Here is an 18,814-nt window from a genome sequence, read left to right on the forward strand (position 1 = left end):
GTTTAATTGTTGGGTAACAAATATAAACTCTGGAATTAAAGATTAATAATGAAGTTATCACATCAAATATTATTTTTATTTTATTTTTTTGTATGAGATAGCACGCATGATGGAATAAACAAAAATAATCATTTGATTATTTCAAATCTTCATCAATATTCATAGATTAGCTATTACCTTAACCCAAAAATAATATTAAATTCAATATATCACATTTACCGAACATCCTTAGCTGAGAACAATAAAATCCTTAAAAAGAATAAAACTAATTTTCAACAAGCTAAACAATATTTATTTTTATCAAAAATACGCACGTATAATATAAATACACTAGAAATGCAGCATAAAGGGATCATTAAAATTAAACAAAAAAAATTGACATTCAAAAAATAATTTAAAATTCAATAAAATGCCAACAAAATTTTTTCCTAAAAATAATTTAAAACCTAAAAAAAAGCCTCAAATATATGGAAAATCCCATCGATTTCTCATAAAATAAAAGTTTTGGTTATGTATGAACTGGCCTTATCGCCGGCGCCGCCACACCAAACGTACACAAACTCGAACACTTCACTCCTCCGCTTCCGCCGCCGCCGATCACCGCACCACCACCACTCACCAATGCCGATTCGCTCTCCTCCGGCGCCGTCCGATCAATCTCATCCTTTTCAACCACATCGCCTCCATCAGCAGCGGCATCGTTATCATCGTCTGAATCACCAACGTCGTCGTTTAACGGAATGAGATTCAGCATCAACCTTCCTTCAGTACGGCGAGTCTCGAAATACTCAAATCGCTTCACTTTCTCCTCTTTGATAATCAGTCGCCCATCAGAGGTATGATACCTCTTCATCACCCAGGGCATTTGCGAAGACGGAACATTCTCCGTCTTCGCAAGCCCTGGGATCGGCGGCGGATATTCCCTCTCAATTTTCACTTTCTTCTTCTCTCTCCTCAATCCAAAAACGCCTTCTCCGCCGCCGCCGCCGGTGCAGCTGAACCACCCATACGTTCCCAATTTCGAATCGAATATCAATTCTACACCTTCAACAATCGATTTTGATTTTGATTTCTCCATTTGTGAGTGCTTTTGCATGGCATGAGGGAATGGAGAAAACATGTGAACAAGAGTGGGGGTATATATAGGTAGGTGGGGTAGGGGGGGTGGGGGTAAAGAGAAAGAATATATTGAAGAAAGGGAAAACAGAGATTTTAATTTGGCAGTGACAGCTAATACTTTGCTCATACAATCTGCGGGGATTGGGTTATTCATTTTAAGAGATTTAATTTTTTTTAAAAAAAAAATACAAAACTAAAATTTAGCACCTAATACCATAATTTACTCAAGGTAAATAACAAAACTTACTATTTAAAGGGTCTAAATATTCCAATTTAAGAAAAAAAGATACAAAGCTTGAAAAAAAAAGTTTAGTTTAATGTAAGCTAAATTAATGTGATAATATTTACTTACCATCCTACTCATTTAACAGATAAGGATGACTAAAATTATCAGGTTATTTACTTGACAATTGAAACTAAAGTAAGTTTACTACTAATAAAGTAAGTTTATGAATTTGATATTTTTAATTAGAAAAAAGAATTTAGTCATAAGTCAAAGATTTTATTAATAGACATTTGGAAATATAATGATATTACTAACCTTAAATCTTATTTTCCTACATAATATAAAAAAGGAGTATCTGAAATTGAAAATGTACACTTGTATTCACTTTATAGTCTCATAATAATAAAATAGAAAAATAGGGGGAGTTCTAGCAAAACAACCTTAGTAGATAAATTTAATAAAAAAAGTTTGGAAAATATCTTGGAACTGCTAATTTTTAACTTTTATAATGAGATGTCAATGATTGATGATAGTGTAGTTCTAGCATGGGAGTAGTACTTCTTTAGGACTATTTTTTAAAAATTGTTATTATTATTATATTTTTTATAAAGTAAGGAGAATGAAGACATGGGGTTTGGGGTAAGTTTTGTTCTATGCAAATTAAAGGAAAAAAAGGAATTTTAGCGGACGTTTGGACGTAAAAAATATGAAATTTAAAAGAAAAAGAGTATATTTTATTTTTAAATTGTTTAATTTATTTCAATCAGGCATAAAGTTAAAAAATATTGAATCTTATAATTTAAAATTAAATACATATCAAATATACTGTAATGTTTATTAATTTTATAATTTTAAACACATTATATAGAAAAAGAAATTTTGAAAAGTTAATTAGAAAAAAAGAAAAAAAATATTTTTAAACAGATTAAAAAGAAAAGTAGCTCAATTGAAACATAAAAAAAAGTATTCTCAGTTTCAAGAATGACTCAATTACCTTTACAGTCTGTTTTTAAAAAAATGATCTAATTTTTTAAATAATATTTTAACTTCAATTTTTCATGACATGTTAAAGGACATTTTTATACATTTGATATATTTTTAATTTAAAATTACAAAATTAAAAGGTCTTTTTTATTTTTTTAAACTCCATTTAAATCAAATGAGATCATTCTTTTTTAAACAGAGTTAGAAGTATATACTCCCTCCGTTTAAAAAAGAATGACCCTATTTCCTTTTTAGTTTGTTTAAAAAAGAACGATTGTTTTTCTTTTTTGGTGACACTTTAACTTTAATTTTCCACGTAACATGTTTAAGACCACAAGATTAAAGGACATTTTGATACATTTGATATAACTTTAATTTAGAACCACAAAATTAAAAAGACTTCTTTCTTTTCTTAAATTCCGTTCCAAATTAAAGTAGACCATCCTTTTTGAAACGGAATGAGTATATATTTTTCATCCATGGCCAAATAAGCATTAATAATAATATATGGTTTTATATATTTGGCAGAATGGGTTGATTTAGGTGGCATGTCAGTGTACACCTAGCCATGTAGGTTTACACGTGGTTGGCACGTGTACAAACACCTTCTTGGCCTTATTGTAGGACCCCAACTACTTCTACTATCATCCCATTACACGTTTGCTCTTTTGAGTTTCGATTAATTTAAATTTATTCGAAAAAATAGTACTTTAAAAGTATGTGCATGTTATTCTCACAATTGATACCAAAAAAGAACAGCAGAGAGGTACTGAATATCTGATGATCTGAAAGGTTTGGTTCGTGCACACATTAGATGGCAAATGGAAAATATTGAATATTGTTCATTTATATCTCAGATTACGTGTAACATCATATGAAAATATTCTTTTAATTTAAATTTTCGAAAAATATAATATGAAAAGTAATAATATATATGTTGTGAAGAAGAAAAAGTTAAAAACTATATAGATTGAGAAGAAGAAAAAGATATATGATATTTTTGTATCATCGATCACCTTTATATGTTATGCCAGATCAGATAATTTTATTTTATTTTGAAGTAATTTATCTTATCTTATTTTCAGTATTCAAAAATGTACAATTATATATTATTTTATAATTTTTAAATTTATTTCCCAACTCACTCAACAAAGATTGTTCCAAAACAGTGCCGTAACTATCCGCCAAGTAAGAGATAATAAATTTGGATATAAAATGTAAATTTATTTTATTTTTTGTTTGATTATACTTTGATCGAGTTATACTTTGAGATATTATTTTTAAGAGTAACTTTTAAATGTAGCAAATATAAAAATTATATTTGTATGTTATATTTATAGTTTGTATAATTATATTTTATAGCAAATTTTATGTTTTGCTATGAAACATTAAATTGTATAATTCGTTGACTTCTCTTGAGATTTGTATAATTTCGCTGACAGGTTATTTGTTCAAATTGTTGTCTGCCTCTCGTTTGTATAAGGAAAAATTAATCCCTATATATGTTTAACATATCATATTACATCCTATAAATCTATTAGTTAATAATTAGTAATAAATTGTTGGCAGCCTCTCAATCTAATTTTATGTGTTTGTATATCTCAATTCAATTTTATGTATTTGTATATCTGAATAAAATTTAAATTTGTATAAAATTAAATTGAAATAAAACGTTTGTTTATCGAATCTCTCTCTTTCTTCATAAATTATAATTGTATTTTGTATACTCTGTGTTTGTCTAGAGCAACTGGGCAGGACAATATTTATATTGTATAATTATAAGTATATAGGATGGAGATATATATATTTGTATGTTTATACAGTATATACAATTTTCTCTCGTTTTATACAAACAGAAACACAATTTATACAATTGTGTTTGCATAAAGCGAGAGAGGCGAGGAAGAGACTGACGAGCGAAAATTTCAGTGAGAGAAGTGAATGACAACAATTTGCTATGGAATACAATTAACTGTAGTTATAACATTTAATTTGAATTAATAATTTATTATTATATATAATTTTTCTTTTTTTTATATCACATTTTACATGGGATAATAATTTCGAAACTGTTAATCTCATAAACCAACAAATGAGTTATTATTCCTTCTTTCCCAGAACTCGTCTTGTAAAAAGGTTGAGATTAAAATTGAAAATATTTTTTTTTCAAACCAAATCGATCATGTGTTATATTCTTATAAATCATTGTTTATGATGAACCAATCATCTATCAATAAAAAAAGTACTAAATATTTTTTTTCTATTTAATCCCAATATACTATTATATTAGTTTCAATATAAATTATTCACAAAAGAAAAGAACCCCTTTTATCATTCTTTTAATTAATTCCAACACACATATCAGCTGAACTCGACAGCTTTTCTTTAATTTTCCGTTTTTTGTCTCTTCAGAAAAGTTCTTTATAATTAATTTAAATCATAAACAAACAATCATTAGGGTATTATTTAAAAAATATAAAATGCAAGTTCCATGTGTGAGAAAATGACAAAATGGTCCCGTTAAGATTAGGTTCAAAAATTATTTATGTATATATTGAAATTCTGATGGAGGTGATTAGATAGCAAATGATAATAGAGTTTCAGTTTATCGATAATATGAATTTAGATAGAAAGTTGTGAGAGACTTACATAAAATAGAGGTGTGTTATCATAATTATAATTTCTTTATCTTTTTATTTTCTCATTATTATGATGTTTCTTATACTTTAACTATCATATTATTTCGTTATAGCTACTATATATTCGATATGTTTTGTGATAGTTTCAATTCTGTTTATTCTCTTTCTAGACTGTTGCAGACTAATTTTCATAATGAAATGTCATTATAAAAGATAGATTGTTATAAAAAAAAGATTGATTGTATTACTCCAATTTTGGAGGAGGTAATACATAAAATATTCTAGTCAGAGACTTGAACGGATTATCTGGCACTAAACTTGGAAAAGAGGATTATTTAATTAATTGATTTTTTCAAGTTAATAATTTAATAATCTATGACGAGATTCCAACAAAGATCACCTTCAATACAAGCCAAATAAAGCTAGGAAGGACCGTTTAGTTGGGAATAAATTATCTCAGAATTAGTTATTCCGAGGTTAGCTATTCTGAATTAATTTATCTCACCATTTATATAGAATAACTTATTTCATCATTATAATAAAATAAATGGTGAGATAAGTTATCCCAAACATGACAACCAAACGAGATATTAAAAAATTATATCATCACAATTTTCTTATCCCTCACACCAAACGACCTCTTAATTTTAATCCCAACACATTTCAGCATCAGTCCACATTTTTTCTTTTCTTTTTGGGGGTCTCTTAATTTATTTATTTATTTAAAAAAAGGCTCTTTATGACTAAAGTAATCATAAGCAATCAAAAAAGTCCATGAGCTGCTAGCTAGGTGTTGTAATGTTTCAACCAAAATACAAACTAATTAAAGTGATAATAGCTAATTAACTAATTGGATGAGTTACGTATATAACTAATTCACGGGATTAACTATAGAAAAGATATACTAATATTACTCTAATTCTGGAGGAAGTAATATTTATATTGCAATTATCTAGTCAGAGACTTAACCTAACGGCACTAAACTTGGAATAATGGAAATTTGGCACCGGTTATTAACAGTCATAAATGACATGAAATAACATTACTATGAAAAAATTGCCAATTCTAGGGATGCCAAAGGTTACATTTGAAAATGTCAAAGTAGATTAAGATAAGGAACCTTGAGTTAATTAATGAAAAAATTATTGACTCACTTAAATGTTATTTGAGTGATCATTACTTAAACCAACAACACTCTTTCGAAAAAATGAAAGCCCAGTGGAAATGTGCGAGTCCATCCTGTAAACTGTCTATTAGACTTGGATCGTCTCACTCAAATATGAAACTGGGCTTCACAGTTGGGTCGAGTGAGACGATCCGAGTCTAATGGACAGTGAAAAGATATACTAATATCATTCACTTTTAAACACATTATACATTTATCAGCAAACAGGATTTGAATACTACCAACATATGACACAAATTCGATTTGGAAATTCCATGGCAGATACTTCTACATCTCCAGAACTTGATAACATAGTCGATGAAACATGGCAGACGCTGCAACTACAACATTTTGGGCACTAGAGAATAGGGTAAGGGTCTATGATCACAATGATATCCACATGGTTCATTCCGTCCAATCTTTCTACAGGGCAAGCCCTCTCAGACACACAATATTGATATATTATGGCTTTATTGAATCAGCTTTCTTTTTCATGGATTGTTAAAAACGAAGGAGAAGATGAAGCACGGTTAGGGAAGTAATCAGTGATGAACATGATTGGCACATAACAGGAGAGGGGTCTAATGGAAACTAGCAACATATGACATGCATACAAATATAAACCATAAATAAGCTCATAGTACAAACATTATTGAGTATGAGCTTCAAATAGTTGCAAGCTAGACAGATGCAGTTAACAAGACGATAACTCATTCAACAACATACCAATATAATCTCACAAGTGGAGTACGGAGAAGGTGAGAGGTGCACTAATACTTTACCCCTACCTTTGTGGGGGCAGAGAGACTTGGCTCAACAAAATTGTTTATCAGCTAGTGAACTCATTCAGAGAAGCAAAATTATCAAGGAAAATTGATCTATGAATAAATCATAATGTATTTGGCCTCAACAAACATATGGAGAAATGATAAAACCAACAAAACTAGATAATACCAAAATACTCTAGAATCTCAGTATAACTCCAAAACACAAAGAACAAAAAGATACTACAGATTCTCTCAACATCAGTAAAACGGTTTATAGCAGCCCCGCAAAACATTTTCTAAATTGTTTAAAGGGAATGACTACTAGATCACCAACTCTTACTGATCTCCAGGCAGAGACTTGATAATGTCGGAATCACCTGAAACATCACCATTTCCACAAGTCAGTTAAACTGTATGCTTACCCATTAGTACCCATTATAAGATTTTACAAAACTACAATGAATAATCTCAAATACACTTTACCTGGGTCAATGATGCTCAGGCATGACACACGGTGGAACTTTCCACATGCTGTACCAAGATCAACATTGTCTGCACACAAAATAGCAAGGGGAAAAGAACACATACATTAGATAGTTGTGAAAATACTCGTTCTAGTCGAAGACAAAAGTAATAAAGAAGGTTCCTTGAAAAAATTTCCAACAGAATAAACAGGACCTCAATATACCGACAGAAGTTATATTGTAACCCTCCAAAAGAAAATGAAAGAATACAGCACAAGGGACTTAGCATAACACAAACATCCATAAACTAGAGAAACGACACTAATGTGCAATATATACTCAAAAACAGATATGTTGGAAATGACTTATAGTAGAAATGATGTTTAATATATATTAACAAATAAACCTAGCAGTCTTATGTTGCAGATAAACTTAAGGGAAATGACTTAAATTTTAAATGTGCATAATGAAATGCAAGGACATGCGAAAATTACTATTTCAATTGATAGAACTAAGTTAAAATGAAATGAAAAGCTTATGATCTTGACGAACTCACGAAGATGAAATCTCAGTGACTAGGTATTAACTGGTCTTATCTGCTACAATCATTCACAACTTAAAATTCATGTTTAAGCAAAAAAGGGGTTCAGCACTTCCACTTGTCCATGATATTGAACACAAATACATGAGCAGATCTCAGACTGTCTCAGTACCTTCACTTACGTATGGGCACTATATAGTCCCAGAAATGGGGTCTGGGGAGGCTGGCATGACTATTTGAACAAATTTATAGCATATCAAATAAAGTGGAATCTAATGAACTTAAAAACAACACAAAAATATCAGATTTTTCATCAACTAACATGTACAAAATCAATGCCAATACAATCAATCCAAATGATAGAACTGGATTACAATTAACAAAAATCATTGAAAATGGACTTACTTCCATTGAAATGGTGAACACCAACTTTAGCAAGCATAGCATAATACTCAATCTCAGATTTCCTCAAAGGTGGGCAGTTGTTTGATATCAATATCAACTTCCCTGCAAAACCCATCATACATTAAACCCAAAAACGCCAGAAAAAATGTAACAAAGGGGGCAATTAAAAAAAAAAAAAAAAAAAAGAGCAACCTTTTGAGGTCCTGAGAGTCTTGAGAACAGTCTTGTAACCAAGAGTATACTTTCCACTCTTCATTACGAGAGCCAATCTGTTGTTGATGCTCTCATGAGTCCTCTTCGATTTCTTCCCGGTAGTCACCATTCTTGATTACACAAAGATCTGTGGAACTAAGGGGAAAGGGGGAAGGGGAAAAACAGGGAAGAGGGAGGCTGCAATTGTATTACTAGTTATTATATGAGATTAGGGTTTCTTCATGGGCCGCTATTTGTTGATGAAAATATATTTTATCTTTTGAGGTTCAAAGTCCATATGGGCCGGGCGGATACATACATTCCTCCTAATTTAAATGGGTTTTGAGATTTAAACGCGTTTTAATAAACCTTAGTTATGTCAGGCTAGCTCATTATTTTTTTAAAAATATTCTTATATTTTTGTTTCAATTTTAAAATGCTTGTATATTATTACATGGTAGGTCTTAATGATTGCTAATCAAGTCTCAACTCTCAAATAAAACAAATCTTAATAATAGAAGTGTATAAGGGTTCGTTGAAGGAAGACATTCTTTACCAAAGTCTTTGAAAGGCACGCTTAATCTCATTCGATGATGGGGTTGGGGCAATTGATTGATCCAAAGCTAAATCTATCTTTGATGGTTTGTCTGTGAGTCCCTATCTCTCAATGTTTAAAAGAATACTCTAATTGCAAGTCGGATGTCACTTAGGAGAAGTATAGGGAAGTGTGCTTGAGTCTTCTATACTAAGTAGTGACTTGGTTTAGTTAGGACAGAGCCATGCTAAAGAGGCTTTCTTCTGTTCTAAGTTACCACAAAGTGATATCAGGGTATGAGAACGCCTCTCTCCTATATATAAAATAAGAATGAGAGTCTTTCAACTAGATGTGCTCCTTTGGCTGAGTTTGAGAGAGAGCTTGAGATAGTTGGTCTAATCACTAGTCCAACTTTCTTGTATTTGAAAAAGTGATGACATGATGTCAGGTCTAGAAAGGAAAATTTTTGGAGAATTTACTTCCACGAGTTGACGGTTAGGCTAAGAGAACAGGTTGAGATTAATTCTACTGACGCAGCGGGGGCACCGAACGGAAAAGACAGATAAAGGAACAACCCACCGGAAGGGCATACCTCAAGGGGAACCAATCTTCTCCGGCAAAGATTTATCTGCGCGAAATTGATCTATGGATAGAAAGAAAGATGCATGAAAAGAAAATGAAAGAAGAAATCCAAATTTTCTTTGATAGTGTAACTTCAATTGAAAATTTGATTATATGACTTCAATCTAAAATCATTGTCATTTATACAAATATATCAGAGACAACATACAAGACAATGATCTTGTTGGACATAAAGGTCAATTCTTAAATGGACTTCAAAAATTATAGCTCAAACTCTGTCGGATTATGAATTAAACTGGACCTAACCCATATTGATGAATATACATATAATAACCTTTGACAAATTTACATAATTTGGTTAAATATATAATGAATTCAAATAACTTTCTTGGGGTCATGAATGTTGACAAATTAGCTTTGATGATACTTTAAACATATTATAATCGGGAAATGGCAAATTAAAAACAAGATTTCCACTAGAATGGGTTATTCATCAGATGGGTGTTGCAAAAATACAAATGCTATTATGGTTGTTTTAAAATGTCTGGTCATCTGTTATATAGACCACCAAATACACCTGTTCATGATGATTGTAATCTTTAATAAAATGAGATGGAGCAGACACATAAGAGAAAGTAATCTCGAAAAACCTATCTCTTAAAAGTTAGAACACAAGCAAATTTAGCTAAAAACAGATACAAAGAAGGAGAACAAAGCCTCCTGCGTGGTAAGGATCGCACACCAAGGGGTTAATCAGTAAAAAACAAAACAGATAGTAAATGGCAGTTACAGCTTCAGCACATTGATACCACTTACATAATATATCTCATAACTCAGATGATTAATATTCAAATACTTCTCCAAAAATCTGGATATAAAAGAAGTCAGACTAACACAGATTCTTTATAATCTGCACATTCAGAAGTATCTTCAAAACAAAGCAAAATACAGTTAAGACTTGCACCTAGTAGCAACCAAAGTCTGCAAACAGTAACAAACCAAAAATAGAAAAGAAAGGAAAGTCTCGATGAGCCTCAAGAAACTCACTACTCGCCTACAAATTAGACTGCAACTTCTTCATGCGGGCAAACTTGCAGTTTTCAGCATTACACTAGAACACCACTCTACAGATCCATCTAACATGCCCCTTTATTTACCTAAAATCTCAAGGCTTAGCATTTCCCCTAATGGCAAGCTTTTTAGCAACTTCTTCATCTGTCAGCGGTAAATAATAGATACGGGGAGTGGCTTTGGTCTTTCTGAAGAGGTCATCCAAAGTAACAATAGGGGGATCATTTTTATCAGCAACAGGTGAAGACAGCATCTCTTTTGTTGGAGGAGCACTAGGAGGAGCAGGAGGTGGCTGGCGTGTGAGTGAATGTTCCAACTCAGCTTGTTGTTTGCGACCCTGCTGCTGAGCAGGTGGTGTTTGAACAAAGGATGAAGCAGGCACAGCAGGACTGGTAACTTTCGGTGGAGAAGCAGGTTCCCGACCCTCTATCTTGGTTTGCACCTGTTGAGGATCAACAAAATCTGCAACCAGGAGACGACCACCATTTGGTGGCCATTGGAGATTGTACACCGCGTTTCTGGTCTCTGTGGCTTCTTCTACCGAAGAATACTGTTAAGAGAACATGCACCAATTAATTACGCTGAACCATTACGGAAGGAAACACAATATAGACTTTTCTAATAAGTTCAAGAGAGCATTGCCAAGAAGCCAAATCATACAACACATTAATATTTGGGATGCATCTCTGTAAGGCAATGATGCAAATTAACAAGGTATGTTATGACAAATTGACCAGAGGGACTTGGCCAACTGGTGCAGCATCAAGGTTTCAAATAATGCCCATCCCAATGACAACTGTCCCCCAACCCTGCCCTTTCCTAAGAGTAGCCAGCCAAGTTAGGCTACTGATGCTTCCTTGCAAGTATATTTAAGATGGAGAAACTCGATGAGCATGAAATGCAGTAGGAGATCAGAGCAAGATTGTACCGTGACATAGCAATGGGTCTTTATCTGGTCCATCCAGAAACTGCAGACTTCACCAGTCCTTGCAAGAAGCTCTTGCACAGCTTTCAGCGTAAAAGGCCGCAAGAAATTCTCAATTTTGAGAGAAGTAGTGGCTGTTTTTGAAGACTTTGGTACTGGAATATTAACAGAACATTAGAAGTAATTATAGTTTTGCTGCTACTGTTGCATTTGAAACTCATTCATTACCAAGAAAAAAAATACTCACCAAAGCGCTCCTTGGGTGAATCCCCACCAACTGTAGAGTTAGTCCTGCCAAGGATGGGTTTGATAGGAGTGGGCAGAACAACCTTCTTTGTTAAAGCAATACTAGAATTTTGGGGTTCAGCAGTCTTCTCAGTGTTCCATCTACGCTGCCTTTTTGCAGGCTCTTTACTCCCACCTCCTGCTTCATCTACAAAGAATCCAAAAGAAGTCAAAAATCTTAAGAAACCAAATTATAGAAAAAGAAAAGAATAAGTCGTATTCTTATTCGCCATTATCACTATAATTATCCAAAGTTGATGTAAATAGAGAGGGCTTCACATCCCACATTGCAAGTACATTCTAATACCTGCCATTGGTATCAGAAATTTCATTACACAGACACACTCTAGTAAGCACAACCTTAGCTGCTTTCCAGTTGTGAGCTTCAACTTTAACAATGAAAAAATAGGCAATTTTTTGTGGCAATATTCTAGTAAAACATGCGGCCCAATCAAATGTTTGAGCGTTCACAAGAAAAACATAACTAATAAACATACTAACAATCTGGACTTCACCAACTTTACCGATGTTTAAAAAAAAACAATCTGGACTTCACCATATAAAATATACAAAAGTTTCACCATTTAAAGCTTCACGAAATCATTTCAAAGAATACATAAGCAACGAGCAGCTAACTCTAATATTATTTTCTGATAAGGAAGCAACAAATCCTAATAATAAAATTGTAAAAGTAAAAAAGAAGTGATCAATAAACATGTTTAGAACAGGAGGGGAGAATTTACTGCAAAAAAAAGAGGGAAAGATAGACAATTAAAGAAAAGACATGAGTACCTTGAAACTTTCTCTTCTCTGACAAAGCAAGAGACTTATCTTTAGTTTCTTGAGGAGACGCAACCTTCTCAGAAGGAATGTCTAGCTGCATTGCATCAGAAGAACCACTTGGTCGAACTTTGGGCTCTTCTGTCATTCCCGTAATAAACTCATCAGTCTTGTCATTCTCTTTCTTAGAAATATGATCAAAATCCACATGTTTTGTCTCTACTACATCCTCCTCCATGGAATCATCAGCAGAAGACTGATCCAAGTTAATCTTTTCCATATTCTCACCATCCACTACATCGGCTATCTTGCTAAAATCTGCAAGCAAAGAAACAACACATAAGATCTGGAAGAACCGGTCTTAGGAAAGAAGGAACAGTTATTTTTAGTGGAAGGAGGTGCTTCCTAACCTTTTCTATCATCACCAGAAACAGCAAGATCATGTGTATCTTCCGCAGATGCCTCAATTTTCATGGGCGACAAACTAGGCTCTTCAACATCACCTAAAGTTCTAGCTTTTTCAAACTGTATATCGGGTTGCTCACTATTATTTGGAGTCTTACTCTCGAAATCATGCTCTACCTTGGAAACGTCAACAGAAACCTGATCTGCATTGTCATTTTTCATGCTAAATTTCACATCTGAAGATTTGTCATCATCAGTTTCTCCAACAAGACCCTGCATCTCATGTGGCATCTGACCATCCAATGGATGAGAGCTACCAACACCTGATAGGTCTTTGCTGGATGACTGCAGCTCCATCTCTTGCCTAACAACTTCAGTTTCTAATTTGACATTATCAGCATTCAAATTATCATTTAAATCTTTATTTTCATTAATGGGCAAAGTATCAGTAGAAAATGAGTCAGATTTTACTTGAGACCCTAAATTAGGGTTGACCTCATATACCTGAGTGGCTGGATTGGACATATCTGGCTCAGCATCCATGTCTGAGAGTTTCAGACCCTCATTATCCAACTTAATGCTGTGGTTTTTCAAGGCTTCCTCTGATGTTACTGGGGTTACCTCCACATCATTTTCTTGTCCCCTAAGGTTGTCCTCAAGCACTACCTCATAAGATGAAATTTTCATATCCTCAACATCCTGTCTAGTGCTAATGACTGGAATAGAACCATCCCGGACTTCAGATACCCCATCAGCAACATAATCATCCTGAGAAGAATCAATAACCTTGTGTTCCTTATTAGATGCAATCTCATTTATAACACTAGTGCTACCAACCGGTACCTCCAAATGTTCTGATTCTCCAGCAGCAGTATCTCCAGTTGCAACCTCATCCAAGACTTTATTCTGGTCTATTTCAACAAGAGCATTCTTGGTGCTAGCACTGGCATCACCATCAATTTCGTTAACTTCATTTTGGTGATGCTTCAGAACATCATCATTACCTCCAGTTGCAACCTCATCCAAGACTTTGTTCTGGTCTATTCCAACAAGACAATTCTTGGTGGTGGCCCTAGCAACATCACTGTCAATACTGTTAAATTCATCTTGGTATTGCTTCTGAACGTTATCAACCAATATATCAGGATTACTATTTGGTTGAGCTTCTTCAAGACCACATGTAGTATCAGTAATATGTTCAGAACCATGAGTAACTTCAATTGGGGGATGCTCCAGAACATCATCAACCAATTTAACAGGATCAGGCTCGGGTTCAGTATCTTCAAGACCACTGGCAGGATCAATGTCACGATCATCATCCTTACTCTCTTTAACTGTAGCAGCTTCCATTTCTATGCAGATAGCTTCATTTAATCGCCTAACCAGATCATCCTTCAACCCTTTTGTCGTTAAGTTCCTCCTCTTAAGCTCATCCCTTAATTCTGCTACTTTCCATTTATTAATTGGACGATTATCAAGCACAGGGTAGTCCGACATCTTAGCCGCCAAGTGAAAAAAATCACTTAGACAAACCTGAAAGTCACATGGACATATAAAACTTGAAAAAAGAGACCTGAATGAATCTCAAATAAAAGAAAAGACAAAATCCTTATATGCAGATCTTTTCCTCTTTTTTTTTTCAACATTAGCAGAGATTAGTAGTCACACCTCTATAGAAATTTCAACTATACATGACGGGTTTCAAAAAAATGCATATTTGTAGTGGACAAGACTTTCTTTATTGTGTTCTCTTCTTCTCTTTTTTCTTAAAAAAACAAAATGTACTCAGACATTGCACACCAAGCCAGTGCTAAAATATATACTAGGAATTTGAGCAATATTCAGTTGAAGTTGGAAAAGAGTATTTGGAAGTTAAAGTTGTATTTGGATATGAATTTCTCCTTGAATACAGGACTATAAATGAAAGATTGGTGAGTAAAAGCCATCATTTATAACTTGAAATACTCTTCAACAAGTTCTTTAATAAAATTTTGCCAAGATCTCAAATACTGATGACCAAGAAAAAACCTAATATAGTTCACAGCTCGGCAACATTCAACTATCCTGTCTTGCCAATCTTAATAAGAAAAGGTATATACTCCTTGTAACACAAAAATTCATATGAAACACTAAGAATTGTCTTATTACTAACATCTTGTCAATTCAGGTAACTCCTAATTTCCATAAGACAACCCGTCTTAATGCTTACTTCCTCACTTTGGAAGTTTCCTGTACCTTCTATCTATGTAATTGCTTCAGGTGCTAGCACTGCCCCTGTTCTAGCTAACACCTACATGACATCAAAACATCAAACACTAGGGCCCATAGCTGTAAGACAACTCTTATAATGCAACAGAAAGTGGTTCCAATTTCTTCATATTCCTTGCACATGAACCACCACATCATCATTATCGTTTCCGTCTCTCAAATTTTCAAATGTAAAAAATGCTTCACATGTTAAATACGAAGTGAAAAATGCAACTCCTCGGCATCTTTGCATTCTGTTTCCTACTAACCAAAGGCAAAAAAAGACTTTCAATCACGTAGACTTCGGAATACGAAGCTGCTAAGAGCACAAATATCTTCACTCTCAACATGTCCTCTAGATTGTCCAAGTCCGTATCCACAAATTGACTGGATGCTGCAACTATTTACATGCATCACAAATGAAGAGAGATTCCAGCCAATCTAACAACCCTACATCAGCCTTTTTTTTTCTCCAGAAACCATGCACCTCATTCTATGTGACCACCAGGTTACCGGTTAAAATGCATGAGGCAGCCAACAGAAACAAAGATTTGGCTATTTAGCAATTTCTCTAAAAGATTTTCCAGTCATAATTAAATGTTACCCTCTTCATACCAGTTCTTCTATAGATTTCTATCATTCCCAAACATCAACCACTACTTATCAAGAATATTTCTATTCATAAAGGATTGTCAGTGAATACTCTTTCCTTTTAGTCAATCCTATCTGATCTATGTGTTCCTCTCTATCATGCACTTGCTCTTTCAAAATGGTTTCCTCAAAACATTTAAGAACAATGATGGTGCATTCTTTCGTACATGTCCTAATCCCTTAATAGTTCTTTTCATAAAGCTCACATTTCATAATCACAATGGCTGCTACAATACACTCAAGAAAAGTTTGGTGTACTCTTTCATACATGTACCAATCCTTTAGAGTACTTGTTCAGTCACAATTTAAAATTATCAGTTAGAAAATAGCTTTAGGACTAATTAAGACATAGTCAATTTTTCACTTCAACTTGAAGTGGCTGGTTCTAACAGCTTACCAAGTAAGAAAATAATATTTTCCTCATAAGATTTCACCATTTTTCCAATTGAAATGCATGTCCAGACATCATTTCAATTTCCAAATACCCTTTCTTATCATACCAGCATGACCCCACTATTTGTTTTCGATCAGAGAATCAAGCAGGCAACGCGGTTCTACTTGACTAAACCCGTGCTCCTCCAAGGAGAAAGTTTGCTTTACCCAACTCCATTTTTGATAACAAGGCAGTTCATCCCGATAAAATAGAAGGACATCCGGTGTTGAAGCTCCGCTCTCCTTTGGATATCAGGAAGGAAAGGGTGTTCTATAGTTCCGGATTCAGAACGGTGTGCGGAGTGGGCGCAACCTCGAGCTCGGAAATATGCAGTTGTGCTTACAGGCTTGGAACTCTGATGAATGAAGTAAGAATTTCGGGCTAAGGCTTAAGAATTAACATCTAGGTGCTTGCCTAGTTCACGGTAAGAACGTTGACTTTGCGACGGCCCGAGGTTACGGCCTTCTCTGCTTGAAGCTCAGGTAACATATGAAATTGAAGCAAATTTAACTTCAAATATCATCAAAATAAATGTCCACACACCAACTATAACGACTTATCCAGTATAATCCCACAAGTGGGGTGTGGGGATGGTAAGATGCACACACGCCAACTAAATTATCAAATTCTCAACATCATCTCAGGTAGATTTAAACCCATAATAAATAGAACAACCTTCAAAGATTTGGTCTTGCACCTCTATATAGTAAAAATTTCTATCAGATATTGTTGGTTATATCTATCCTATGCCTTCCTAATACTTCTAGACCTTACTATTAACCACTCATATGGTGATGCCCAATCAAACACAATCTTCATCCCCATATTATCTTTCTATTCCAACACAAAATAAAGACCACCCTGCAAGATGAAATCTAAACATGACATGCATAGATAATACCGGTTACATGCAAAGAAGTTGTTTTTTATGGGAAAACACTCCTCGCAAATATTTATACTAATGGACATACTGAACCTCGCAAAAAATATCGAAGCTAGTAACTTTTTGTGATTATACCGGGTATGTCGTTGTTGTGATATGTGATTGTTGCTTCTTTTTTAATCATTCTCTATGTTTGTTGTATGTTGTCTCATCTTTTATGTTAGCTATAGACATTTTTCAATATATATTTTTGGATAATTATGGTGTCTGGATATTCCACAGGATACCTACCACCACTTCTAGGTAACTCTATCCACAAAGGCTAGAACATATGGGAAGAAATCACCTAGTGTCTTATCCCTACTGGGATTTGAACCTGGGACCTCATGGTGCTCAACCCACTTCATTGACCACTGGACAACACCCTTGCTGCAACATTTTTCAATATTATATTCGGCTGAGATCCTCATATTTAAATAATAGCACAAGCTTCTCTCATGCAGAGAGTGCTAAGTGCTTTCCACACCTATATAAGTGGTAGCCAAATATATAGGACTAAGAAGAAAGATAAGGCAATATAAGGTTTAATCCGTCAAAGCATTGGTATTCACTGAACAAATGCACTCAAAAAATGTAAATCCAACATAAGCTATAGACATCTTAAGAAGACGACTACTTGGTGGAACTTACTAGAGCTATGAACAAAATAATCCATAAAGAAACCATAATGCCAATCACAAGTCCAATATAAAGTAGCTAGATCTCAGTCTTCCAAATAAAAAAATTGCAAGAAAACAGTATCTTTAACTTTAAAACTCGAATATATTAATCCCCAATCCCCATGTCTTTCTTACTTCTAATTTTAACCCAATTGCAAAACTTTAAACTAAAAAAAAAAAAAAAATCTTACCTCCTACCCAGCCGCCGCCCCAACGTTTCAACATTTTCTATTCACGAAAGTGAAAAAATAAAAAATTCAGACAATTAATTAAAAGGGTACTTACCAGTGCAAATAGTCACTTGAACACCAAAACTTTCAACCAAAAAGATGGTGAAAACCCTAGTTCCAGAACAGAAACGAGAGAAACCCTAATCCCAGAAACAAAAGCACACAATTGTTAGAAACAGAAACAAATTAATACAAATCTAAGAAAAACAATACAGTAATCCTAAATTATATTGATCTGTTAATTATATATATATTTATATCAATACACGTATATAATTTATATAAAAATGACACCAAAAAAAAATTGTTCTTTCGGAAGAAAATCGGATTTGTAAAATGCTAATGGCTTGAGATGAAGAGAATTTCTAGGGTTTTAATTTATGGAGAAGCTGTGAAATTTATCGAATGCTTAAAGCGAGAGAGAAAGTAGATAAGATTTGTTAACCTCTGTCTATTGCTGCTACTGCCAATGGACGAATCGGGTCTTTCGGGTCGTGGCCTTATAGTCTCTCAATTTGAGGGGAAGTGCATTAATGTCATTTTAAAGTAACATTGAAAAATAATAT

General features: G+C 33.7%; 3 protein-coding genes across 3 annotated transcripts; all 3 read right to left on the reverse strand.

Moving 5' to 3' along the window:
• Window positions 1–320: 320 nt before the first annotated feature.
• On the reverse strand, window positions 321–1,120 carry LOC107017470. Its single transcript, XM_015217685.2, has one exon. The coding sequence runs from the start codon at window positions 1,118–1,120 to the stop codon at window positions 509–511; it is 612 nt and encodes a 203-aa protein (XP_015073171.2). The 3' UTR covers window positions 321–508.
• Window positions 1,121–6,985: 5,865 nt separating this feature from the next.
• On the reverse strand, window positions 6,986–8,747 carry LOC107015734 (60S ribosomal protein L30). The gene is made up of 4 exons (XM_015216124.1): window positions 8,503–8,747; window positions 8,311–8,412; window positions 7,384–7,452; window positions 6,986–7,277 (listed from the first exon to the last, which is right to left on the reverse strand). Exons 1-4 carry the CDS (start codon window positions 8,630–8,632, stop codon window positions 7,237–7,239), a joined length of 342 nt encoding a protein of 113 aa, XP_015071610.1. The 5' UTR covers window positions 8,633–8,747; the 3' UTR covers window positions 6,986–7,236.
• Window positions 8,748–10,412: 1,665 nt separating this feature from the next.
• Window positions 10,413–18,814, reverse strand: LOC107017631 (apoptotic chromatin condensation inducer in the nucleus). The gene is made up of 7 exons (XM_015217823.2): window positions 18,694–18,814; window positions 18,304–18,388; window positions 13,091–14,618; window positions 12,693–12,998; window positions 11,863–12,048; window positions 11,619–11,770; window positions 10,413–11,240 (listed from the first exon to the last, which is right to left on the reverse strand). The coding sequence occupies exons 3-7, from the start codon at window positions 14,580–14,582 to the stop codon at window positions 10,785–10,787; spliced, it is 2,592 nt and encodes an 863-aa protein (XP_015073309.1). The 5' UTR covers window positions 14,583–14,618; window positions 18,304–18,388; window positions 18,694–18,814; the 3' UTR covers window positions 10,413–10,784.

Source organism: Solanum pennellii, chromosome 4 (assembly GCF_001406875.1).
Source record: "Solanum pennellii chromosome 4, SPENNV200".
In the NCBI taxonomy this organism is placed as follows: Eukaryota; Viridiplantae; Streptophyta; class Magnoliopsida; order Solanales; family Solanaceae; genus Solanum; species Solanum pennellii.

What these genes read in the sequence shown, in the direction of transcription:
- LOC107017631 (XM_015217823.2), bottom strand. Translation starts at nt 14,582, where the DNA reads ATGTCGGACTACCCTGTGCTTGATAATCGTCCAATTAATAAATGGAAA. An exon ending in TTCTGGTGATGATAGAAAAG is followed by an intron (nt 12,999 to 13,090) that starts GTTAGGAAGCAC and finishes CTTTGCTTGCAG; the next exon opens with ATTTTAGCAAGATAGCCGAT. An exon ending in TTCACCCAAGGAGCGCTTTG is followed by an intron (nt 11,771 to 11,862) that starts GTGAGTATTTTT and finishes TTAATATTCCAG; the next exon opens with TACCAAAGTCTTCAAAAACA.
- LOC107017470 (XM_015217685.2), bottom strand. Translation starts at nt 1,120, where the DNA reads ATGTTTTCTCCATTCCCTCATGCCATGCAAAAGCACTCACAAATGGAG.
- LOC107015734 (XM_015216124.1), bottom strand. Translation starts at nt 8,632, where the DNA reads ATGGTGACTACCGGGAAGAAATCGAAGAGGACTCATGAGAGCATCAAC. An exon ending in GACTCTCAGGACCTCAAAAG is followed by an intron (nt 8,413 to 8,502) that starts GTTGCTCTTTTT and finishes TGGGTTTTGCAG; the next exon opens with GGAAGTTGATATTGATATCA. An exon ending in TGTTCACCATTTCAATGGAA is followed by an intron (nt 7,453 to 8,310) that starts GTAAGTCCATTT and finishes TTTTGTGTGCAG; the next exon opens with ACAATGTTGATCTTGGTACA.